This window comes from Rhagoletis pomonella, unplaced genomic scaffold (assembly GCF_013731165.1).
Source record: "Rhagoletis pomonella isolate Grant_MI unplaced genomic scaffold, Rhpom_1.0 Rhpom_scaffold_00006, whole genome shotgun sequence".
Lineage (NCBI taxonomy): Eukaryota > Metazoa > Arthropoda > Insecta > Diptera > Tephritidae > Rhagoletis > Rhagoletis pomonella.
Genome location: NW_023458560.1, coordinates 81,699,734 through 81,726,253, shown reverse-complemented (window position 1 = coordinate 81,726,253; position 26,520 = coordinate 81,699,734). Strand labels below are relative to the sequence as shown.

At 34.7% G+C, this 26,520-nt stretch overlaps 3 protein-coding genes, 1 long non-coding RNA gene and 1 other non-coding gene across 8 annotated transcripts in view; 4 read left to right on the top strand and 1 right to left on the bottom strand.

Annotated features, from left to right (window-relative positions):
• The window catches only part of LOC118741465 (coiled-coil and C2 domain-containing protein 1-like), a 55,027-nt gene extending 34,498 nt beyond the window's left edge, over window positions 1-20,529 (top strand). Inside the window, exon 6 of the mRNA XM_036473446.1 lies at window positions 20,495-20,529. Within this exon, the coding sequence (XP_036329339.1) occupies window positions 20,495-20,522 (28 nt within the window). The 3' untranslated portion in view covers window positions 20,523-20,529. The remainder of the gene's footprint in view (window positions 1-20,494) is intronic.
• On the top strand, window positions 3,415-7,134 carry LOC118741466 (gustatory and pheromone receptor 32a). Of its 2 annotated transcripts, XM_036473448.1 has the most exons (4): window positions 3,415-4,688; window positions 4,747-4,809; window positions 6,737-6,826; window positions 6,879-7,134. In XM_036473448.1, the coding sequence occupies exons 1-4, from the start codon at window positions 3,621-3,623 to the stop codon at window positions 6,963-6,965; spliced, it is 1,308 nt and encodes a 435-aa protein (XP_036329341.1). In that variant the 5' UTR covers window positions 3,415-3,620; the 3' UTR covers window positions 6,966-7,134. The 2 variants fall into 2 exon arrangements, with proteins under 2 accessions (XP_036329341.1, XP_036329340.1); XM_036473447.1 differs by having other exon boundaries at window positions 6,737-7,134.
• Window positions 7,237-18,382, bottom strand: LOC118741464 (manganese-transporting ATPase 13A1). Its single transcript, XM_036473442.1, has 9 exons — window positions 18,210-18,382; window positions 17,147-18,152; window positions 16,112-17,067; window positions 14,884-15,844; window positions 14,627-14,823; window positions 14,246-14,388; window positions 14,040-14,172; window positions 13,833-13,976; window positions 7,237-7,483 (listed from the first exon to the last, which is right to left on the bottom strand). Exons 2-9 carry the CDS (start codon window positions 18,144-18,146, stop codon window positions 7,364-7,366), a joined length of 3,654 nt encoding a protein of 1,217 aa, XP_036329335.1. The 5' UTR covers window positions 18,147-18,152; window positions 18,210-18,382; the 3' UTR covers window positions 7,237-7,363.
• On the top strand, window positions 20,530-25,013 carry LOC118741468. 3 transcript variants are annotated; one of them, XR_004993288.1, is made up of 4 exons: window positions 20,530-20,586; window positions 21,135-21,277; window positions 21,491-21,612; window positions 24,322-25,013. It is a non-coding gene; the product is annotated as an uncharacterized LOC118741468 (long non-coding RNA). The 3 variants fall into 3 exon arrangements; XR_004993289.1 differs by lacking the exon at window positions 20,530-20,586 and adding an exon at window positions 20,654-20,788; XR_004993290.1 differs by lacking the exon at window positions 20,530-20,586 and adding an exon at window positions 20,805-21,050.
• LOC118742175 lies at window positions 20,960-21,037 on the top strand. Its single transcript, XR_004993348.1, has one exon. It is a non-coding gene; the product is annotated as a small nucleolar RNA Me28S-Cm2645 (small nucleolar RNA).
• Window positions 25,014-26,520: the final 1,507 nt, after the last annotated feature.

Genomic DNA, 26,520 nt, shown 5'->3' with positions numbered 1-26,520 from the left:
AACAGGTGGCAACTGTAATTTTTTTCTTTTTATATTTTAAGTTAGACATCTAGCAATACATCGGTGAAAACTGTATCAAATTTCATGCATTAGTTTTCGAATACATACAGACAGACAGACAAAAATTCTAAAAAATTTTAATTTCTATTGCTCTAATAAAGACCCCTATATTAATTTTTCTTTAATATCTATGATTCCAACCAGTTAGTTCCAGCCTGTCGGTGTGCCATTAAAAAAGGGAAACTTGAAGCCGCAAAGACATATTCAGACAATATTTGTTATATTTTCTATAATTTTACGGGCCATACCTACCCGTAGGTCTTATTTTATTCTTTAATATAAATACATATATGTAAGTAATATGTACATGTATGAAGTAGTAAGAACAATTAAGTAATTGCTTACCTTTTTGATAATTACGAATGACAGATTTCAAATTGTCACAAATTATTTCCGATGAGGATCTTTGAAAGTCAGCGTTTTGCGCTGAAAGAGTTATACTCAAAAAAGTAAACTTACGTTAATAAAATTAATTTAAAGGTGGGTGACACAAACCGGCGCTCCAGCTCTGAAAGTATTCAACTCGGAACCCGCTGGTGGTAGCAGAGGAAGAGGGAGGCCCCCACTGCGATGGAAAGATCAGGTGGAGAAGGACTTGGCTTCACTTGGCGTTTCCAATTGGCGTCAGTTGGCACAGAAGAGAAACGACTGGCGTGCTTTGCTGAACTCGGCCAAAATCGCTTAGGCGATTACAGCGCCAAAAAAGAATAAGAAGAAGACACAAAATCACCAACACGGGTATGATGAGTGACTTATAGAGTATGGTTTTCATACGTCGAGAGATGACTTTACTCCTGAATTGCCTACTCAGTCCAAAGTAGGTCTTGTTGGCAAGAGTGATTCTGCGTTGGATTTTCACACTGACATTATTCTCGGTGTGAATGCTGTTTACCAAGTAAACGAAATTCTCTACTTTCTCGATATTAGACTTCTGTCACTTTTATTTTGCATAAAATTGTCAATTTCGTAAAAAATGTAATGAAGTTTTCTTACTCAAATATAGCTTTATATGGCTTAACCATCCATATATAAGAATTGAATGTTCAAAAAACTAAATATTTCCCGCCAAAATCCCACTGTGCGACTCCTTGACAAGTTAAGTCGAGATTAAGTATAAATCACACTTTACATTCATACATGCATATTAGGCACGTTAATCCCGGGATCCCGGACTTTTTAAGGTCTCGAAAATCCCGGGATTCTTGGGAAGTAATCCCGGGATTTTCGGGATTTGTAATTTGCACTGATGGCAATAATAGAAACTCCTTTTCTTTTTTTTTTTATTTAATAATTGATATCTTATTATAAATGTGTAGCTCATTATACATATAACACCGCGCGATAGTAAATCTTAAACACAAATATCAATATATTCGCGAAACCATGGGACAAATATAGTAAAATTGCGTTTTTAGTTTTTCACTCTGACGTCAGTAATTCAAAAATGATTTAAAAAATTCAGAGAAATGTGCTTAGAGAGGAAGTTTGGGTATGAAATTAATGAGAAAATCCTGTAGAATTTAAACAGATTCAAGTTTCTGGTACAGAAGGGCTGGTAAATATCATTTTAAAATTTTATCCTTGAAATTTCGCAATATTTGTTTTTGAAAAAATTATATGTTCAGGGCTTATATAAACTCGATTACATCCTCGAATTTCGTTCTTCAAACTTTGTCAGCTTAAAAATTACCCATTCGTCCTTGTGAATCCAAAAAATTAAAATTTTTTAAATTCTAAAGAAATTTCCTATTGCATTTGTTACTCATATTTTTATTCTACATTGCATTGATTTTTTTTTATAATTTTTGTTAATCATATCTTTGAAATTACAAAGTCCTTCAAAATAAATCCGGTGGTCAGAGAGAAAAATTAAAAACGCCACTTTAAATAATAAAGTAGATTTCAAACCCATCTATTTATTATTTATTTCATGGTAGGAGAGCTTTTCAAATAATATAGAAGCAATTTTTTCGATTCAAGTTGTTGAAAAGTAATGAATATCTAAATCCCGGGACTAATCCCGGCATGCCGGGATTGTGACAACGCCGAAAATTCCGAGATCTGAAAAAGACGACAAATTAACATCCCTAATGCATATGTATGCTCAATAGGGTGGTCCAAAAATGCATGTGAAAAGGTAAAGTCGGAATTGTTATGCTCTCACCTCCTAGGATTGATCTATACCGGTATTTTATATGGGGAAAAAAACAACTTTCCGTAGAAATGGTATATAATTCTTGCAAACCGGAAAATATTGTACCCTAATGTACACTCGTGGCCACGCAAAACTTACGACCACTTTTTTTAATTTAGTAGAATTTTGTAAAGTAAATATTTTTAAATATAGTTCAAACCGCAATAAAAACTATATATATAGGGTCCGACCGATTCCAATTTTTTTTCAGGTGCCGATGCCGATTAATCGACTTATGGTGAAAGAACCGGCCGATACCGATGCCGATGTCGATTCCATAAAAAATTACAAATAAATGTATTAATTCATAAAATCAGTACATTTCACGGCGTTAAAAAAAAACAAAAGAAAAGAAATAATTGAATTAATTGGCTTGTTATGCAACATTACATACACATGTATGTACATCCATACATATGATGTGTAAAAATATATGTGCATATATCACATTTATGTACATTACATAAATACTTTTTTATATGGTGCTAAGCAAAAAATATTTAGGAACATAAAATTTCATTACACTTTTGCACTCAATGCATAAGAACTTATATGCGGTACGTATGTACATACATATATAGCTGGTATACAAAAAACACCATATAAATTCAGATTTCAAACTTTGTACAAAAATTAGAAAAGTTCTGCTTATTTTCACCAAAAATTCCAAACTTTTTAATCAGAATTTTGATATGCAGTTTTGTAGACCATTTCATTGTAGTATAATGAAGTGCAAGTTTCAAGCTGCTATAAAATCCCGTTAATTTTTGGCAATTTTTTTTGCTGGCAGTGTTCTCCATAAAAATAATTTTTGTGAGCTGTCTGCAAATGTTTTTTAAAGTTGGCTGTCGCTTCACCTGAACATTTGAAAAGAAATTCCAAAGAATCGGCGAAAAAAGGCCGATGCCGATGCCGTTGCCGATGCTCAATTTTGTGCCGATACTAGCCGATGCTCAATTTTGTGCCGATACTAGCCGATGCCGATACCGATTAATCGGTCGGACCCTATATATATATAAAGGTTTCAAACTTTGTGCAAAATTAAAAAAAAAATTTATAAAAAATTTTAGGAAAATTTTATGTAGTATAATAATGTGCAAGTTTGAAGTGTTTCAAAATTCTCGGTGATTTTTAAACATATTTTCACCGACGGTCTTGGGTAGTTTTTTCCATGTAACTTTACGTACTTTATATACGGGCATGTTTATGTGTAAATAAAGTGCACGTGTTGGTTGTAAGAGTTTGGGAGCCGCTTGTCAAAGTAGAAAAAAAGTACATATAGACATACATACATATGTATGAATATATATCTGCTATGTATTTAAAAGTAGGTTTAAAATATTTGTGCTAATTTGTTGCGGGTACTATGGAGCACAACGGTTGGATTATTAGCATGCCGTACAACAAAGTGAGTCCATCGGAGGTGCAACATCATGGCACCAGTTGTAATGAATTTCTGCGACAGACACCAAAGGATAACTCAATTTTCAAGGACATTCGAACCGTATTATTTATTTTGAAGGCCACGGGCCTATTGCCGATCTATGAGAAAGTGTCCGGCTACGAATTGGGTCCACCTTCAAAACTCAACATTTTCTATTCTTTTTTTGTTCGGGGCGTTGTGCAAGCATTTACTGTTTTCAATCTTTACAACCTCCTAACGCCTGGGTCCGCACAGCTCTTCTACTCCTACAGCGATACCGATAATGTGAATAAATGGATAGAATTTTTGCTGTGTATGCTAGCTCATACAACGACTAATATTATATGTGCGAAAAATTCAAAATCGTTTCTACAAATTTTCAACGAAATTTTAAAAGTGGACGAAGATGTCTTTGTCCAGTTTGGTGCCACTTTGGAAAACGAGTGCGACTTTTCACTGAAATTTATTGTGGGTATTTGCATTTGTCAATGGTATTTAATGATACTACGCGTCCTAGACGCCGAGGATCCGCTTACAGCCAACTCGTACATTTTCTTTGTGTTCAATGCAGTGCAGAATGGCATGGCAACGGTTTTTGTTGTTTTCGCAGCGGCTTTATTAAGAATTGTGAAAGTGCGATTTGCTCATCTCAATTCGATTCTCGAAGGCTACTCATACACGCAGCAACTCAAGCTACGCCGTTTAGCAAGACGTGTTGCTCGTGGTCCTACGATGGAGACATTCCCGGAGGATTCTTTATTTACATATCGTATGCACAATAAGTTACTGCGGATCTATCGTTCGATCAACGACTGTTGCAGCCTGATTTTGGTAGCATATATGGGCTATGCTTTCTACACCATTACCACCACTACGTACAATCTCTTTGTGCAGATTACGACTCAACGAATTATATCATTAAAAGTGTTGCAGTTTTGCTTTGCATGGTTGGCGATGCACACTTGCGTTTTGGCACTGCTTTCGCGCAGCTGCGGACAAGCCACGGATGAGGTGAATATGATTTAAGCATTAAATATTTTCTGTTCTTAACATTCAATTCTTTGGAAAGGCTAACGGAACATCGCAGGTTGTGGCGCGCGTCTACGGAAAATCTAAGGATTATCAAAATATTGTAAACGAGTACACATGCCATGTCGTTCGTTTGCTGCAAGAAGGTCATAACTCGAACCATCAAAAATGCGAAAAACCGCTTTTAGTCAGGGGCCTAAGAGTTATAAGTTTTTCACAAATCGCACACCTAGATCTAAAGTGCGATGAACTCGAAAAAAAATTTTGGGCGATTTTTTTGCATAAATCAATTCATAGCACTTACACATCCAATTAAAGGAAATATTTTTTTCTTCATGATAATATACATTAACTAAAAAACTACTGTTATACCTGTTCTTGTATTAAGTGCATTGAATTTGTACGATTCACAAGCAGTTAAGTTTCCCTCTAAGAATTTTGAGTTATATAGCTCACTTAAGATCTAGGTGAGTGAAATTTTACCCCATAACATTTAATAACCCTTTCGCAAGTATCACTTTTTACGTTGGCTAATGACTGAAGAGTTGCATTCCAACTTTAATTTGTATGTTTCATTAAGCTGCCTTTACACGGGTTGATTTCCTAGTCGATTTTTTTCGTTTAACCAAAATCGACGGGCGTAAAAGGCAATTCAACCGTAAAATGTAAGTATTTTTGCTGGTCGATTTTCCAGTCGACAAAAATCGCAGCTTTATAGTTCAGATTGTATCAATCAGGAATCGAAAACATATGAATTCGTCTATATAGTATACGGCTTTCTCTCGACACCGTGAATTACTTTGTTCGCTCCCCCAATTACGATCGCGAACTACCCCATTCATACGAGCATTCGATTTGACAGTCCTCTGTCTCTGAGGTAATTCGCTCTCAAAATTTTTTATGGCGTATTACGTAGTTCGAAGGTAATTGGAGTGCGAATTGTGAATGAGAGAGCAAACGGCGTAATTGGGGCGCCGTAAGAAAGCCGTATTAGACTTACTTAATTTTGTTTAGAAACCCGGTTTATTTACGAGGTTTACGCGTTTACGAGGCATTTACACGGTTAGATGAGTACCCGTATTATTTTTTTATCCGTATTTTTTGTAAAAAATAGCATTTAAAATTTGGCTTTTATTTGTTCGATCAAAAATATAAAGTTTATTGTTTTTTCGTATCAAAAATAAAAGTTAAGATTCAATACCTGTGTCACCTTCTTGTAAACAAGATATATAATATAATATATAAGCAAATAAAGGATGCAAAAAATACAAAATTTAGCTTTGATCGAACAAATTATCTAAAACATAACGATTTAAATAAAAAAAAACAGTAAATATAACGGTTACGGTCCCTGTTACTAATTCATTGAAATATGTTTTTTATGTAAGTTATCGGAAAACTTTGGACACGGTGAACCGTTTTCGATAATTTCATGGGTGGTCCCAGACTAATTTGGTTTAGTTCCGATCCGATTGGCTCATGAAGAAATCAACGGTAATCCTAAATTTGTATATGAGCATTGAAGACGGTTGAGGTTTTTGCTTAAGAATTACTTGATTTAAATCATTTTGCAAATTAATATATCGTTCAGGAGAAATGGTGTGAAAGGCAGAAAGTACTTTTACAATATTGGCTATTAATGTTTTTGCTTTGCACTACAAAAATTAACTTTTTCGTTATTTATAGAGTGTTTCGGACGACGTGAGATATCTGAGACTAGTTTCGATAAATGTTGATATCGTCAAAAATTGAGATAGGATAGAAATTTACAAATATATTGATTGCATTCTAGTTATATACATACACATTTAGTTGCTAGCTATGCAGGATGGAAAATAGTAAAATCGTATGAAAGACAAATTCTCTTTTATGAGCCACAAAATAAACAGATCTTGCCATGAATTTTTTACACAACATAAAATGGTTTATGACATTCTAGCAACAAACGAGCGATATGTGTACATATGTATGTACATTATAATTAGTAATTACCGACATAAAATATGAAACTACTTGGTGGAATTTTTTAGGTCGATAAATTTTTGACGAAAAGCATAAAACAAGAGGTGCAGTTCACCGCTTATGGATTTTTTGTAATTGACAACTCGACGCTTTTCAAGGTATTGCTTTCCGAACATTTTAATTACACCGAATTCATTTGTCTTTTCTCAGATTTTCTCAGCTGTAACAACTTACCTGGTAATCTTAATCCAATTTAAGCAGCTAGAAGATTCAAAATCAGATGATGATTCTACCTAGATCTAGAAATGTGAATTTCCCAATTAAATGTGCCTTTTCACAGTAACTATTATGTATTACCGTATCTTTTACTTCTTTATTAAATTATTCTACACACACACAATTATAAAAAATTATTCTATAAATATTAAAAATTGCAAATGCGCAGGGGCCGAACTCCTTCAACCTTTAGTTTAAAAATAATTAAGAATCACAAAGAGAAAATTTTTTAAGTCACATAGCAGGGAACAATGCTGCAATGCTCTGTTATATGTATATTGTTCAACTTACATATATTCGTAATCTGTTTATTTATTTTTTTCTTCAGTTATAAATACAAATTCCAATATGCAGTATGTATATAAATGGTGAACTTAAGACGATTTTGGATAAACATAAACGAACTTTACTGGTCCCATTTAGTAGTTGACAATTTTCGACGTTTGCCTTGTTTCGCCAAAGAGAAATGAACAGATTCTATCCAACGCGAAAGCTGCAATGGTATCCGCTAACAAAACCAACACAAGCGTGTTGCGAAACTGAAATTATAAAAAATTATTTACTTAAATACATATGTACATATGTACATATTCAAAAACCTATGAACATATCGTTAGCTTAGAGTGAAAATTTGTTAAATCCAGTTTTCGAAATTTAACAGGAGAGATTAAAAGCTTCCCAACTCAATTTCTTTAAATATTTTGCAAAACTTTGATTACAAAATTTTTGTGCGTTAAAGCAAAATATAACGTCATACAAACGGGTAGACTTAGAGACAGTGTCCGGTTTTTATTTCATCGAAATTCAAATCACCCTGTAATTTCACAAACCCAACCTTCACAAAAATGCGTTCTCGTATAGTACATATGTATACTTAACTAAATCGATATGACTTTTCGAAAAGGTAGCAAGATTAATAAAAGCCATTTTCGAACTAAAGCCTTCACAAATCTCTTGTGGGCACTCATATTTTAATATTTCATAAAAATTTTATAAAAATTAACGCAATTCGACTTTTCAAAACAGGTGGAAGTCCGCTTAGAAAGTATTTTCAAACTAAAATCTTAAATTACTTTTATACCTATCTTTTAAAAATTCATCCAACTTATGAAATGATTTTAATGTCGTTTTTTAAACACCTGGCAACTCCAATCAAACATTCCAAATGTTCAAACTAAAGGTTTTTCAACCCTGTTTCGCTTGTCACCCGTAATTTAATTTTTCATATAACCTGTGTACAAATTAATTAAACTCGACCTCTCAAACAGGTGGCACCCCTCTTTAAAAGTAGTTTAAATATAAAAGCCTTCATAAATATCCTTTATCTGACATTGTGACATATATTTTAATTAACTGATAATTTTAATTGAATTTAATTTTTTAAACATGTGGCAACCCCAAAAATATAATTCAGAAATAAAGCCTTTTCAAACCCATTTCAATTGATACCAATATTTAAATAATTAATTTAACTTATTAAATAATTTGAATTAAACTTTTTAAACGGATGGTAACCCTATTTAAATAACTCAAAAATATTCTTAGTGTTCGTTAACACTCTTTCGTTTGATATATTTTTCGTACTTCAATGTGTATAAGTTAACTAAATTCGACTTTTAAAACAGGTGGCAACCCCCTTCAAAATCTTTCCAAATTAAAACCTCTGTCGTCCGACACCCATAACTGTTGTGAATATTTCACTTATCTAATTTCCTTAATTGGAATTGAATTTCACATTTTAAGCAGGTGGCAACCCCCTTACATGTAGTAAAAAATTAATCCTTTTCAAAACCATTTCCATCGATATTGTGCTAATTGATTTAACTTTTTCGATTATTGGTATTTAATTTTTTATAAGGTGGCAACTCTTTTCGAAAAAGTAAAACCTTATTGCACATCTACAGCCCAAGTCCTTAAATTTGACACCACTTTTTGAAAATCGAACGAACGGTGCAGATCTGATGACCTGGACAAAAAATCCCTTCGCGGATTATATATATATAGATGAATACCAATGATTTGGGAGGTACTGGGCTGAAAAAGCTGTACTCGCAATCGGAACGCAGTCGACACCACTGTCGATATAGGAAATCCGACAGTGACTACAACAAAGAAATTCAAGCGTATGTGAAAGAAGGTCAGAATAGGAAGAAATATACGTATAGGTCCTGTTTTGTTTTCCACTTGAAATAATTTTGAAAAAAATTCTTATATTGTCGAAATGCAACCATGGACACTAGCTGGCAGTGAAGCTTGCAAATTCCTGTTCGCGCTAAACTTTGTAAGTTTCTCTCTTTGGGAGAGTAAGATACCTTATTCTCTGAATTTTGTTACTGGCCAATTCTTACTGGCTTTGTGATTAGCAAATTAAAAAATTAAATCAAATAAAATAAATTTTCAAAATGGACTCCAATTTTGGTAATAATGTAATAAAAAATTAGTTTTATTTGGTGGTCTTCAAGCTTTGTGGGCAACAAAAGTTTTCAATTTAGCGTTTGTGGGCTGAGAATAATGTTGCACTTTTTGAATAATGGGCTTCTTTCTGAGAAACTTCAACGTGTGTTTTACCGTGCTTTTCAGCTAAGATGCCAAAAAAAAAAAACAGCCGTTTTAAGCTTTTTGCTGCAAAATGTTATTAAAGGAGTGTACCCCGAAGAATATAACACCTACATACATACGTATTTAAAGGAAAGAGCAAGAATGATATGCATACAGTACATAGGTGAAAAATGTTATCTTATTTTTTTAACTTTATACCTAGCCTAATTATAAGTAATATGAAATGAAAATATACTTGTTGGGCTAGTGTCTTTTCAAATAAATAATTAAGCACAAAATTGTACAAAGAAAACACAAATATAAACTCTCGTGAAACTGAACTTAAATTTATTTCTTTTTGCTCCGAATCCGATAACCCCACATTGGACCCGCCGCATTTTGAATTTAAACAAATCTGACATCGCCACCTCGAAGACCCCCTTATATAAAAGTTTTTGGTGAAAAGGAGAAACTTATAAAATTTAGTCGCCCTATTGGGTCTGTCATTTTGAATTTCAGTAATCTGACATTAGATTCGAAATCAGCGAGCTTATATGGGTATTTCCATACGTCACATACATGACAGTCGTAGGTTTCAATGAGATACAAACAAGGAAAAACATTTCTTTTCTTTTACTTTTTTAAGACCCTTGTATAGCACATAATTAGCTCCGCAGGGCCTGGGTTCAAGTCCTGGTCAAAGTAAACTCGAAAAAAATATAGAAAAAGTTTTTTTTGTTAACAGCGGTCGCCCTAAATTTTTTCTTTTCTTACAAAATCGCAAAATTGTGGGTTGGCTCTTTTCATGAAACTTGTTCTAATATGATTTGTAGCAATTCTAGTTGTTTTTTGAATTAATGCAACCTGTTTCAATTTTCTTTTACAACTCCAAGTATGAATCGTCACGTGATATAAATTTCCATCGTTATATTTTTGCTAATATTGTTTTAAAATGAATTTTCAAAGCAAATAAAATACTTTATATTTTTAAATTTAATTTAAATTTTTTGAAAATCTGTGTTTTATTATGTTTCCTACGACATACGCCAAATTCGAACCAAATCGGACCATAAATATGTAGCCTCATTGCGGAAGTCGTAAATTAGGCTAAATTGTACGACTCGACACATTGGCATTGTCTATTGTCGTGCCGAAATAAGTAAACGACGAAAATAGTCGAAAACTATGTATGCAGTGATGCCAAGTTTTTCCGTTTTAATAAACTAGTCGAGTCGAAATTTTAGGAAATTTCAGGGACATGAAATTTTCGATACGATTCGACTCTTGAAAAACGACTTGCATTCGTCACGACGGTTTTTCAAAATATCTCGACCTTGGCGCCACCTAGAGAGACCATTTCACGCAAAAATTGTTCTACTTACATAGCCAGTGTATGTTTAAAAATAGACAAATTGGCCCATAAATACGTTAGACTTTTATTTTTATTTTTTTGTCGCGGTAAACCTTCTGATGGAAACACCCATATACAAGTTGTTGGTGAAAAGGAAAAAAATTATAAAATCCGCCATTTCGAAAGAACTAAAAATGTTTTTCTTTAAATTGTAATTTAAAAAAAATTAACTTGAATGTAATGTTATACTTGCTGTCTGAAATTAGAATGCGATTTTTGTTTTTTTTGTTTGCGTTTTGGAAGTAATTAACAGACTATTGAAAATTTGATTAAAAAACTGTAAAAGTACCTCATGTAAACATAAACACCGTATAACAAAAGCCCATGTAGATCCAAATTTCTAACTTTGTACAAAAATTTGAAAAATCAACAAAGTTGCTCAACGGCAATTTTCTAGTTTGAAGTGTCTACAAAATCCGTTAATTTTTGACAATTTTTTGTTGATGGTCAACGCATTTTCTTCCATGCAAAGTTACACATATTATGTTCCCAATTTTTTATTTATTTTTTTTGTTGTATAAAAGAAAATAATGACACCATTGGCAAAAAAAACATTATCAAAAATCACCGCAAATTCATATAGGCGACATACACGGTGCATCTGACTCGTGGTTCTGTTTGGATGTGTTAGTAAAAATTAAATGTGTTAGTTACACCGACATGACTCTGGTATGGCTCTGAATGACTGATCTATGTAGTCAAAAGGAGAGTCAAACGCATTCTCTAAGTATGTTGCATATTAGCATCCTTAAACTTGCACCCTATTGCTAAAATTTAACGGGCTCCATAACTGCAAATTATACAAAAGAAATAAGGAGCAAAAAACTAAAAAAAAATTATTGAAAAGAGAACAGAAAAAGCAGGAGTGTTCCGTCCCGTACGAAGAAAAACAGTTATGTTGTGTATTTGCCACCAGGGTTACGGAGCGGAGCGGAGCAAAGGAGCCAAGGACCAAAGGATTTTGGATGAAGCGGAACAGGAGCAAAGAGCTAAAAAATCATTTGCTCCTAGCTTATTAAAGAAAATATAAATCACTTAATTTTTGCCACTGACAACAACCGTGTTAAATAAATTTTCATTCTATTTTTACTTGACAAAATTTATCATTGGACGACGCCCAGCCAGTCAGGGATAATTGCCGTCAATTTGAACGGCGATGAAAAACCAATGACTTCCCATTCAGCTGAGAAACGTAAATTTTGCCGATAGTGCGGTTTCGTACAATTCTGGAATTGAAGGGGAAGCGACTACAAAGCTCAGAAATAAATATCATTTTCATTAATTACATATGTAAAAAATTACATATTGGAAAAAGTTTATTTATGTACATTAGACTGCATCACTCCCCATACAAAAAAAAAATCGGTACTATTTTTCCATTGGAATTATAAAATCTATTATATTTTAAGACGTCCACCAAAATATTTCGGAAAAATATTAAGATTTACGTGAGCTGGACCGATTTGAAAATACCTCAAAAAATGTAGTTTTTTATGAATAAAAAGTTTCTTAAAGATTTTTTTTTGAAAAAATCCCCTCAAATGACAAAACGGTTTAAGCTTAAAAAAATTGCATAAAAATATTTAAAAAAACAAAATTGGACGGAACCGTAATGATGAGATTTTTGATGCTGTTTTTTAACTTTTTTCAAAGATTGGTATAAGAAAAACTTGAATAACTGAACCTAAACTCTTCCAAAAGAGGTGTCATTGGAAAGGTACTTTCCCACCCTTTTTATTTCTTTGCTAATAAACTCATTCAAAGGTTGAAAGAGAAAGGTAGGATGAACGAACGTCATTCAAAGTTGAATTAAGATGTGTTGGTATTTGAAAAAAAAAATTGGGACACGAATGATTTTTTTTTTGGACAGAAATAAAAACATTGTCAAAATACCTTTCTATTGAGATCCCATAAGTCGAAATCAGAATAGTTTTGGCCCAGTTATTCAAGTTTTTCGTAAATCAATCTTTGAAACGAGTAAAAAAAACACCATCAAAAATCTCATTCTAACGATTCCGTTGGAACGATTTTTAAATATTTTTATGCAGATTTTTTAAGCTTAATCTGTTTTGTCATCTGAGGGGAAAGTTCCTTAAGAAACTATTTTTATTCATAAAAAAACTCCTGGAGATATTTTCAAATCGGTCCAGCTCACTTAAATCTTAATATTTTTCCGAAATATTTAGGTGGACATCTTAACCGCAACTTTTTTTGGTGATCCAGTCTAATGTACATATGTACATACATTTATGTATTTTCAAATACATACCACATAGAATAGAAAACCCCACGTTTATAAGTACATCAAATGGTTTACAAAAAACCTCATTTCAAAAAATATATAAAAAATATGAAAAATTAAAATTACGAATGCATTGCTTTTTAAATGCTTTATTTGAAGCGCTCACCATGGGCTTCTTTAGGAGCAACAAAGGAGCGCTTCTGTCTAATGAGGAAAGGAGCACTTTTGATCCCGTTGGGCAGTGACTGAGGGAAATAAAATACCGGAGCGATGATAAAAAAAGCCTTTGGTCCGAAGCCATGTTTGCCACCAAACAGTTGTCTATCATTTAACTTAAAATTTATAACTACTGTATACTGGTTAGCAGTTCACGCAGGGCCGTCGAGAAAATACTCGGGTCTCGGACTGAAAAATCACGGGCCCCTATACGTAAATTGTATCAATTCAAATGCATGTGATTATTTTCTTTAATGTATAGAGTCTGAAACAATCAGTGCGAATCGGAATATATTTCTAATAAAAGCCCATAACGAAGGAGCAATTATATTGTAAAAAATAATAAAAAGTTATGGTTCTGATATTTCAGGCCAGGGGGTTCACCCTGCTAGCCTATACCTTTCCTTAAACAACCTACTCTTATCTCTTGTTTAAGTTCCCTCAACTTTTTGTGAATAATTAGATTGGACTGATAACTTACATCGTCTGGGAATGAGACAATTTCAAAAGCTTCGGTCAGAACGGATGAGAGGCCCAAAGAAAGGAATAACACCAATGCAGACGAAACCAGGATCGATGTTAGTAGAGGCCGGTTTTCTCGTAAACTCTCCATAAAAGGATGCCCCTGATAGAATCATTGAATTCAAATGAATAACAAAATAAAATAGCATGTTATATGAAGTAATACCTTGTGATTGACTGCAAAAGTAGATACTTGCAATGCAAGACAAATTATATAAACCGTGCTGTTTATAATGTTTGGTTCGAAAGTCTGCTTTTCCTCTGCCTCCATGTCTAAGTAGAGTTTTACTTTCCCTTCCCTGTTCCAAAACGATAAAAGAACGATAACTTTGGTTAGGTTTCAATTATAACTCGTAAAACAAAACTACTTACCTTGCAGGTGCCCGCGCCGTAGCCTCCTGTGTTAAGTAGTAAAGTGCACCAAAATGAACGGCAAACTGGCAAAGTATGGTTGATATACTATAAAAGTTAAATATATTTGGCAATGGTGCAGTTTTTGATAGAGTTTTCAGCGGCTATATAATAGAATTCAGAATGTATACAATTTTGTGATCCTTGTAATTAATTATTGTCAAGATGTATTGATTGTACGACGCGACATATCACCCTTGTTCTACGATATTTATTTACTTTTGAAGCGTTTTTTTGAGATTAGGTTTAAACTAAGGCCAATGCTTTCAGCGATTTCGCATTTAAAAAGGAATGCATATGACGCGTCACCAGATCAATACACTTGTTTTTGTGGTAGTTTACCTTTGAACGTGTTATACAAAGAAAGCAAGCAGCTATGAAGAGTCCCTGCAGAGTTGCTTGCATATCACTGAATTTTACGCCATCAATGTATAAAACTGATTGGCAGTAGGCTGATATGAGTGCATTAAGGGCTGAGACTTTGAACATTTGTAGTGTTGTCACTAAAGTGCAGCGTCCCTGTTTAATAATGTGATTCACTGCAGGAACCAAAAAATAATAATTTACAAACAAATACATATAGACAATGTTTAACATACCACACATTATCGACGATGTTTTGCTGGTAAACGGTGCCGCTATACTTGCATCTCCTAGTTTTACAACCGTTGTATCCTCATATATTTCATTCAATTCCGTTTGTAGACGTGCCTGTGTAGAATTTAAATTCTCTCTATGGCGTAAAATTGCTCGTTCACGTGGAATAAGATTTCGACGCTCCGTCGAATTAGAACCTATTGTAGCAACACTTCTATTGCCGCCGGTGTTTCGTGTGGTATTGCCAGATGAACTGGTGCCTGTGTCTACAGTTATTGATCCTGTTCCATTGGTCACATCTCGTCTCCTCCTTAGTTTTGCTGGTGCTGTACTTAGCAAAGACACCCCTACATGAGCATGTTTAAGAGCGCCTACATCATTGGTACCGTCCCCGCACATGAGCGTATAGTATCCGAGATGTTTCAAGGATGTTATAACATATTCTTTTTGTTTTGGCGCAAATCGCGCACAAACAGTGACGTGTTGTAAAATCTTTTGCATGTAAGGATTTTCGTTATCCTTGAGGTAATTCAACCCTTCGCCGGTTATACACAAATCATAGCTAGCTAGCATATCCTTTAGATCATGCTTAAGGCTATATGTCGCATCTGTATTAACTGAAAGCCAATGCCATTTAATATTTTTCTCGTTATCCATCTCGCCAGGAGTAAGGATGAGGAGTTTTTTACGTGTAAAGCGTAACTCTTTGGCTACATGACAGGCTGTTAATGGATTGTCGCCAGTTATCATTACAACTTTGTGGGATGCGTGTATCAACTCTTTGATTACACTTTTGGATTCAGGTTTTATAGGGCACGATATTATGACGAATCCCGCAAATATCAAGTTACATTCAACATCCTCGCGCTTTAATTCGCGGACGCGTTGGGCATCCATTTGTCCGAATTCTTTTATGCCCAATGCTAAAACGCGTGCTCCGCGTCGAGAATATTCAAGGAATGTCTGAAAGTATTAATTTCCCGTAAGTAGAGGTGAAAATATTTAAGTAAAAGCTACTATATTAAGCAGGGATGACATGATTTGTACATTTTGGTAGTTACAGAGTGGTGTTGTCTGGAAATTCTTTTATTGAGCTGAACTCAAATTTTTAAACACCATTAAGCGACTGCAAAAAATTTACAAATCTGTACAAACGTATCAATCGTGCGATCTCTACTTTAGAAGGACGGCCTTCCTTATCCAATTTATTGTGATAATTAATATGGTTACCTTTTCATAATCCTTCGGTACTTCTTTTAGCATATTCTGTATTACTTCAGGTGCGCCTTTTACTGTGCCTATATAAAAAATATCATTGCTGAATGGCACTAAATAGCCCGCTAAAACCGACATCCTTTTTAGGGCCGATGAGAAATAGTAACGATGAAATATACGTAAAGGTTTTAGTCTTCCGCGTTTTGGAATAACGCTATCCTGCTTGGTAAGGCTCCAATCAACTGCTGTAAGTGTAGCCTTTTCAAGCGGATCGCCAACAAGTCCGTCATCAAGCATTACCAGGGAATGACAAGTTGCAAGTACTTGTATTGTATGGTCTACCGCCCTATTCATTGGCACAATAGCATTAATATCATCAGACATACCAACAATACCTTCAACCATCAAATTATCCGATGTAAGAGTTCCGGTCTTGTCGAAACAGCAGATTTGAACTTTACCAGCGATGGGAATGCGAAAAGGCTCAGTACAGAATACAAAAAGTTTGGATAGTTGCATAAGTGAAGTGTTAACTGCCAATGTTAATTCAATTGGAAGGTCTGGGGGTATTATTGACGTCAATATAAGCGTACATTCTAAGAAAAGCTTGTAGCGACTCCGCTCTGGATCTTCGGTTCCCTTAATCCAAACATAAGATGCAGCGGCAATAGCAAAAACCATTAAAAAGAGTATAAAGGCAAATGTTTCTAAATTGTTTTCAGTTACGCGGTTAACACCGAATAGAATTGTTCTCAACAATTTTCCCTGGGATGTATTGAAACCATTGCGCAGCACATATCCTATACAACCACCGTCCGGTGCTCGCATATCATCTTTTGTGGGAGCAGTATGTTGCACCACTTTAGTCCCACCAAAGAGAACAAACAGCTTACTATCGCCTTCCATATCTAGTTCTACATCTAGATTATCTAGTGTCTCTAAGGACTCTTTCATTTGCGGCACCGATTCCCCTGAAAACAATACGTTATCTTTTAGTCAAATGCTTGGGCGGACAACAACAACGGATCTGATATCAATTTCCATACATACCTGTCAGCATGCTCTCGTCAACTATGCAACTACCACGTAATAACACTATGTCACAGGGCACCAAATTGTCGTTTTGTGATCTTGTTATGGACACAATATCTCCAGGTACAAGCTGATCGGAGATTATCTGTCGCCATTTATTTTGTCTCAGCACGCTAATGGAATAAGGTTTGTTGCCCATTTTTCTAATTTCAGCCATGTTATGAAGTTGCTGACCAACAAGAGTGCATTCGAAAATAACCATCATGACCAGTGTGAATAGGGAATAGTACCAATACTCATCGAGACACCACAAAGCAACCGAAAATATTTGAAATACAAAGAAAGGTGCTGTGGCTCGTTCGATAAAGAGTTCATAGAATTCTGGAACGACCATTTTCATTTCATTCAATCCATAGGTTTGTTCTGCTATCTTGACTGCTGCTTCTGTTTCGTGACCTCGACTGCGAGAGTAATGACTTAGGATTTCGTGCACAGGAAATGCTATTCCATGGAATGTACACTTTTCTTCGTCCCAAACATATTTTGTTTTTTGGAAAACAAAATACAGTTGTTGCTCGCCGTTGGCCAATTTGCTGCAATGTATGTGCACCAGCTGAGAAGAACCATTGTTTGGTGTTGGCACTACCTTGGCTAAAACACCTTCTGCGGGAATTTTGACTTTTCGACAATTCAGAAATGCGAGCACATGCACACTCCAATAGCAACAAAGTAATGAAAGAATTTGGGCAAACGCTATTACAGCTACCGAGATTAGGCCGGCTTCGTAGTGCACATCAATACCGTAGACAAATATCCAGGCATAAAAAGCGGTCAAATACATTAAAACAAATGGCATAACTATACCGCTAAGTACTATTGGGTTCCGGATGTGTAAAGTCACATATTGCACCAAATCATCAAGAGCCGGTTTTTTTTTCTTTTCATGTTTGCCTTTACTATATGATGGAGCTATCGAATTCAAATCTGGCTTGCTTTCGTCCACGTATTCGCGAATCATCCTTGGATGTTCTTTGTTCAAGACAATGTTTTAAAAGCTTGCTGTAGTAATTTCTAATTCCTTAACATTTATTTATAAAAGCAGAGTTTTTTCAACGTATGAACGTCATAATTTCCAAAGTCACCTACAGAAAAATTAATAATTTTCGTTACTTGTGTTTTCTGTTGCGAATTCGCCTTATTTGCTTGCATGTCAAATTTAATGGAACTGCCCAAGGCGAATTTGTACAGCACTGACGTGTCTTGATGTTACTGCACGTGTCTACAGTATAAATTTTGTGTATCAAGCATATGTTGGAATATAAATTGCCAATAGTAACCGCTCATTGCTCTTTAAGAGCAATATATGTCAGAGCTAATATATTGCCTTCTATTGCCGCCATTTTGGTAGTTTGACAGCTGCATTTTCACTTGCACGAAAACTTCCTGGTATCAGCTATTGATTTTTTAATAGAAAGGAAAAAACTGAGCCGTTAAATATTATAGGATTTCCCGGATAACAAAATCCCCGGGAGTATTCAGAATTGGGCTGTAAATGTATGACCTGGTAATAAATATTGGAAGTTAATCAACTATATCTACTTAAGTCATCTGAAATTGGGCCCAAGTGTATTATATTGAAACTTGAAAGGAAGTTCTTGATTGTGTAACGTAGGGGTTAGAACTGCCGCGGCGAAAAGCTCAGCTGTTAAAGGCCCTACACACGCATTGATTTATCGGGCAACCAGTTGACTAACCTACTTAACGAAATTCCCTACAAACGCACCAACCAGTTGGCCGATTTCATTTGAGTGACAGTTTTTTAACTGTGAACAACACAACAACACTGGTAAACTTTTAAGCTATGCTAATGCAGCGTTTTTGCTGCATTTAAAATGCAACATTTAGCGCTTTATGTTTTCAAAGAGCGTTCATGCTATCGCATTTAGCAAATGTACATTTACGCGAGTTCGAAATCGTATGCTTTTGACAAACAGCCGTGTTCCAGTGGCTTATTCAGATCCTGATCTATTGCGATCAATTCTCACGCAGAAGATAATGTGCAAAAAACCCCACTGAAAAGGAAAAAATAAATTGTAAATCAAAAATTCAATACAAAATCTTGAATTGTTTTAACCATAACCGGTGCTGTCAGTTAAAATTTCCTCACTTAATTAGGAAACAAAACAAACAGAGTTCATCACAAATTGATTCAGATTTCTATCAGCATCACATCGATGTTGAATTGCGTAACTTTTCTTTATCCAAATAATGTAAAATAATAAATGAAATCTCGATCGGCGAACACACGCACTGATTTATCGGCCACGATTCGAACATGGTTTAATGGAAAAAAGTGGCAACATTGCTCCATTAAACCATGTTCGAATCGTGGCCGATAAATCAGTGCGTGTGTAGGGCCTTTAACGGCAACACCACCTTGTGTGAATGCGCCTTGGTTTTAATTATCTAATTTGGCAACCTGAATTGCAATTATAGATCCGGAATCATGGTGGAATATCCACGTCCGCAAAGAACTGTCATATTCCAAGATGGGTTTTCAACAAAGATGTTAAGCACGTGCCTCTGGATAGTAGTTTAAAAGGTAGATTCGCCTTGATAGTTTTAAAGTGCTAAGGATTTAAATGATTGGTTGACTTCCAAACCATCAATTGCATTGCAATAGTGTTTCATATGCCGAAATACAAAATGCTGGTGTGTATATTGTTACAAAACGCACCTGAAACTTGTATCAATGCGCATTACTGGAGCAATAAGCGCGAAGTAAAATGTAGCTAATAGAACGTAAGTGATTTTTTTATAGTTGTATTTTCATCATATTCATATAGGCGTTTTTGTATCATGGGCGTTAATATATGTACAGTATATATGTAAGCAATAACCGTCTAGGTGGAAAAAACCCGAACCCGATAAAAAACAATTAAGGTTTCGAATGAAATGCTAAGAGCCTGTCAGACGTGGGTCTGCAATATATTTCAAAAAGGCTGTCAAATTGAGAAATTTCAGAATGCAGTTGGGGTCGGCTTTACAAAACGGAACCATTCGAGATTTCAGTGAAAGAATAAGGAATTTCGTTATTAAACTTGTGAGGATGTTGAGGGAGGCCTGCTTTAACTAAATTGATCACTCTCACAATTCAGTTACTAATAGTATTTGTATATTTGCAATGCTCACGTACATATGTAGTACTTTTAATATGTATCTATTGATCAATTATTTATGTAAAACGCGTTTATAAATGTGTTTACAAGATTTAGCACGTATGTTTTAACAATTTTGAATTTTTATAAGAAATTAAAAGTATTTGACATTTAACTAACTTTAATACTAAATTTTTTTTTATTACAGCTTGATGCAGATGGTAACTACATACTAATGACTAGATGATCTGGAATTATATACAAGAAAATATGTACATAATAAAAAGATATTTCGAAAAAGTAAGGTAATATTTATGTATGCATTTGTTTATGTATGTATGTATGTGGAGTGCCTTATTAAAAAGGATTTTTCCTCGATAAATCATTTAAAAAAAAACAGACGAAAATGAACGAACCCTAAATATACTTTAAACATCATGATTTGTCGCAGTAAACGAGGTGTCCTCATATCAAGCCAAAACGAAAAATATTTCCTTAAGAGGTAAGCCTCTGCTGCTAGCGCTGCACTTCATAGGTTGTATAATAATTGTTATTATTATATAAGCTTTCTTAAAAAAAAAATTAAAAATAAAAATAATTTCCGTAAGACCATGATGTAATGAGGAAATATCATCTTTTGATTAAACACTCTGATTTTTTCACAAAATGAAAATGAAAAGTGATGAAATTTTTTGATAGGGACATCTGAAAATCTATGAAAGATTTATCATTTTTAAAATATACTGATCTACTTTCGTATCTATGTGCGTACTTATTTTAATATGTAATATATGTATGTATGCATACAAATAAATATTTTAAATTCTCTACCGAACTGAATTTCGTAGGTCCAAAAACTGATTTATCTCTGGGCTGATGTTTATTAAGTGGATGTAATTGAAGAATAAATATAATGGCAGTTTTAAAAGCTAAACTATAGAAGACATTAACTGGAGAGAGAGAGAGACTTTGATCAGCATTGTTTATAAAGGTAAATTCGCACATATTTCAAACGAATATACGTATGAATGGGATTAACCCAGAGTTTGTTTATCTTTACAATTTGTCTATGTTGCACTTTTAGCTACTCTTTTTCCACTTCATTTACTAATATAACTAGAAAATTAAAATGTAGGATTAAGTTAAAAAAAGTAATTGTAAGTAATCACATCTTTTTAATTTCTAAAATTTTCATTTTTATTAGAGCTTGATACGGAATGTAACTACTAGTAAAGCTAAAGAAATACTTGATGTGACGTCGTATAAATATGTACATATGTACATATATCAAAGTACATATGTATGTAGCTGTTTCGTAACAATAAGGTAAGTAAAAATAGTTACTCATGCATATGTGTGTATGTATGTGGAGTGTCTAATCATCAGGCGATTCCGATTCCGTAATGCATTATTTCAAAGGAAACGAAAATGCACGAAATCTAAATATTCTGGAGAATTTCTAACGAATTTCTTTCGAATTTCGAACGAAAAGTTCGAGTAGTTTTAAAAACATAGCAAGTATTTTAAAACCCATTTAGCCGTTTACAGATGTATCCGATCTGGAAGATTACGTATGTACATATACATATCGTCGATGTTTGTGCAAAACTGCCCATCGACCAACTGCAAAACTGCCCATCGTCCAATTGCAAATTTTACTGGAGAGCGAAAAAACGGGGTTTCTTTACAGGCATTGCCTGGATAGGCGGTACTTTCTCCCGCTATTATTTTACAAATATGTTGTTTTAACAACGATTTTACGATTTTTGTGCGTAAATTTCGATGCCTGGAGTTCAGGGTTACAAAATCTCATTTTTTGCACAATGGCGATTCATGCGGTTTTGCAACTGGTCGATGGCGGTTTTGCAAAACATCGACGATATGTATGTACTATATATGTACAGTAATGGAAAAAATAATAGAAACGTACAGCTTTCATACGAAGATATCAGCTCATCTAACTACACCACCTTGTATAAATTCGCCTTGAATGAGTGCGAAATTAAGAGTGTTGGAGTTTGTTTTCCCTCTTCCTTGAGCGAAAACAAAGCACAAATGTAGTTTTTGTTTTTGTATAACCGCTCCCACCAAGGCGAATTTATAAAAGGTGGTGTTGTTAGATCAGCTGATTTTTCGCTTTGTGTACATGTATTTTGTTTTTGCTTTTACTGATTTGACAGCACACCCATCAAAAGCAAAAACAAAATACGTGTAAACTTTGGGGCGAATTGAGATTTGACATAACAGCCGCAATACAAAATACATGTGGTTTTTGTTGTTGTATTTTTGCTACCACCTTATATGAATTCCCTTCCCTACAAGAACAGTGATAGGCATTTGATTGATCATGTGATACTCACTGGTGATGGAGATCTCCTCAATCATGTACTTCTATCAACTTTTTAAGAGCAATATGAAAAACGTAATGTAAACTTTTGTGTACATGTGACCTTCCGTCTTCCTCCAACTTATGACCTTATTTAGCGGTTTCTTTTTAACCAACGTGTTAGTAAGATAAATGAGAATGTGTTAGTTTCCATCACACAATTCTTGTAGGGTTTGCTACCTAATGGTGAAAACAAGGTGTATTTAACAAGGTGGTGTTGGGGCGACAGCTGAATTTTTCGCCGTGAAGGGCATTATGTTAAAATGATGTGTTTGTTGTAACTCATACCAATGACAGTATGGATATTGCGTATAACTTGTTATACTATGTCCCCACCAGAGCTTAACCGCGTAGTTATGGTTGTTGAGTTGGTTATCTCGATAACCCACTTGAATTAGCGTGGTTTCGCTATATAAAAATGACAGCACTTAACCATTTCACTGAGATGGTTAAAAGCTAACCAACTCGAAACCACGTCGAAAGTCTGATACAATCCTTGATTAAAAAATTCGTTCCTTACCGGTGTTCGGAGCTAAAATCCGATCAGATTAGATTTACTCCGGTTTTTGAAAAAAATTTAAATCTACTCTTTAACTCCGCTTGATTTCAAATCAATTCCGTTTTTTTTTCACTTATGTTCTGTTCCTCTTGGGCCCGTTTTCACCCTCGATTTTAGAGAAAGGTTGAAAATTAAGCAAAATCTCACTGATAAAAAGAGACTCGTTAAAAAAAATGAGTCAATAAAGTAATTGAGTAAATTTTTGTTAATTGGATGTTGAACTTGTCGGATGCAGAACTTTACTTAAGTTGTTAAAAAATATATGTAGAAAGAAATGTATATAAAGTAGAATAGGTTTAGAAAATACTAAAGTCTACCTATATATGTAATATATTATCTTTACATTGCCTTGCGTTCTTATTTTTTGCAAGAATAAAAAATATTTAAGTCATGTTATGTCGAAAGCGAAAATAGAAAATGCAAATCTAGTACGGAAAATTTGTTTTTGCTCTGATTTTTGAAGCGATTTATTCCTGATGCGAGTTTCAGTTGTCCGAACACTGTTATCTAGATTTGTACTGTTTTATAAACCTCAAACCGCAATGTGGACAGCAATAGTTAGTGCTGTGGTTTAGTTCAATTTGAGATGGTTAACTTTTTGGTGGGGACATGGTATTAGTGTAATTTTTTAAAGTGTTTTACTTATATACGGCTAACACCACCTTGTTAAATACACCTTGGGTGAAAAGGTACACAAAAATAAAATCAATTAGTGGGTTGCTTTGATTATAGAGAGCATCTTTCTCTATCGCATTTTTTGGTAGAATCTACTTTTTCAAAATCTAATTAGGCTGCTCTCACTCATGGCCTCATATTACATAAGTCCAGAACTTAAAAATTCCGGAAGTGGAATCACCTATGATTAGACATTCTCAGATGTGCTTAGAAGTGCACAAAACCAAAAACTAAATGATGAAGTTTTTTGATAGGGACATCTGAAAATCAATGAAAGATTTATCATTTTTAAAAACTGACCAACTTTCCTATTTATGAATACATAGATATGGACATTTATAAATATGTATTTTTGAACAATTTGTAAAATATTTATATTAATATTGCAAATTCTCTACCGATTTGAATTTCGTAGGTCCGAAAACATATATACTTTTGGCTGATAATGGTTTAAAGTGATGGCGGATTCAAAAACTAAACTAGCAATTTTGGACTATGCCATTAACTCGGGAGTGTGACGTAACTCTACAGACGCAGGAACCAGAACAGGCACTTGCCACCCGGGCACGTCAGTAAGCATCGTCTGGAAACCAAGGTCGCTTTGGAAACTCTCGTCCCATAAATGCCGTTATTGGAGCCCAATCCCTACCAATTCCATACAATGAGCTTCTTCGGCTGCAATCAGAGGCCCGCGTTACTTTGGCCCAGTTAAGGTCTGAATACAGCAGTACTGGAGACTCCCCGCAAGTCGTACACGAGAGCGGCCAAAAATAGAAAAAGTTAAGTTAGCAAATTCGGAAAACTTTTAATGCCAATCGACAGTAAATCCTCGAGTATAAAAAACCGAAATATTACCGAAAAATTTGAATTAATGCTACTTTCGTTTTCCAAAGTTGAGAGTTTATAAAATAAAATAAAGTAATAAGAAGAGTGCAACTTCACAACAAGCTTTTCAGGCGTGCCGCGATTTTCAGGCTTTCAGCTACCCAATTCAGCTATTGACGAAAACCTGAAAAGCGCCGAGCGCCCGAAAAGCTTGTTGTGGTGTGGTACTCTTAACAGCTTTTATATGCTGTTTCCAAAACGTTGTAACTTTTTTTTATTTATGTGGCGATTCTAATATTTTTTTTTGTGTCAAGTCTTGTAATCAATTTTTAACCATCTTCTCGACGAGCTAGAGCCATGATAACCACTTAACAAGGTACATTCATTCTCTCAAATCGTCGGCCAAGATTTTTTTCTGACGTTTGCAAGTATTTTAAAATCATATTGAAAGTCAAAAAAAAAGATATTGTTCGCAATTATTGTTTGAGATTGAAAATAAGAATGTGTGTGTGAGTTTGAGTTTTGAATTTTTGAATTATATTGCAGGATGACAATGCAATATGAAAGCTTAATTAATCCGCTAGGTGGTACAGGAATTGAGATATTTGAATAACCTATATTTGTGTATATTCCGATTTGGTTAATATTTGAAATGTATATATATATTACCTAGACGAAAAGAAATAACTCCACAAAAAATGTAGCCGGTAGGTGGCACGGTGGTCGATATATTTCGAAAACCTGCATCTGTGGTTTGATTTGGTTTACATTTACAGTATATATTACTTACATGAAAAGGAATAACTTTCCGGAAAAATTTGCCGGTGCTTTGCGCAGGACATACATATTATTAACTTAATCTTTATTTTTATTAAACCGCAGCTCATAGTTTTTGCTGTTGTTGTTTCAAGCATAAGCATAAAGTGCATTTACGAGTTTTGAAAGTCGTGGAAAACCCGTCTTGAGAGATCTCAGTCATGCGTGTGTTTAAGCGTTGGTTTCAAGAGAATTTTTTTCAATGTAGTAGGAACGGTGCACATTAGAGCGATACGATAAGCGATACTGTACGAAAGCGATATCGACATGCTAAGTACGTAGGAATTGGTAGGAAAGATGAAAACTGTGCTCACTTGCACGACAGCGACACTGCGGCGACATATATCGGCCGAGCGACAAGGTTTGCTATCACACCCCATATGGTATCGCGTGTCGTATCGCTCTAATGGAAAACCCTAAATACATACTCAAATACCATAAAAAAATGACATTTTTTTTTAAATACAATTTAAAAAATTACAATAAAATAAATATTTAAAAAAATTTCCTGCTCAGGAACTCGAACCTTGCATCTCTCGACTAGCTCTTCAGAGCTTTGCTCTATCGGCCATTGCGACTGTTTGAGCGCCGCGAGTAAAATGACATACTTATTCCTTTCACGGTAAGTAAATTGTGTTTTCTCTAAACTGAGTGAAATCGTTTACTCATATTAAGTGAGCCATGTTGTTTTTGTTGTTGTAGCGGCTACAACAACCCCGCCCAGGACGGTTGGTATCTCAGTCGTTGTCGTCAAATTCCACTAACGGCAACCCTTGGAAGCGTGCAGCTGACAACCGCAGGGACAAGGCCGTTAGGGTTGTCGGGTTTTCCGGGCATGCGAAGAGATGTTTCGAGTCATGTGGGGTCTCTCCGCATGCCGGACACTCATTCGGCACATCCTCATTCAACCTACTCAGGTAGGAGTTCAACCTGCTGCAGTAGTCGGTGCGAAGTTGTGCAAGTGTTGTGCGAG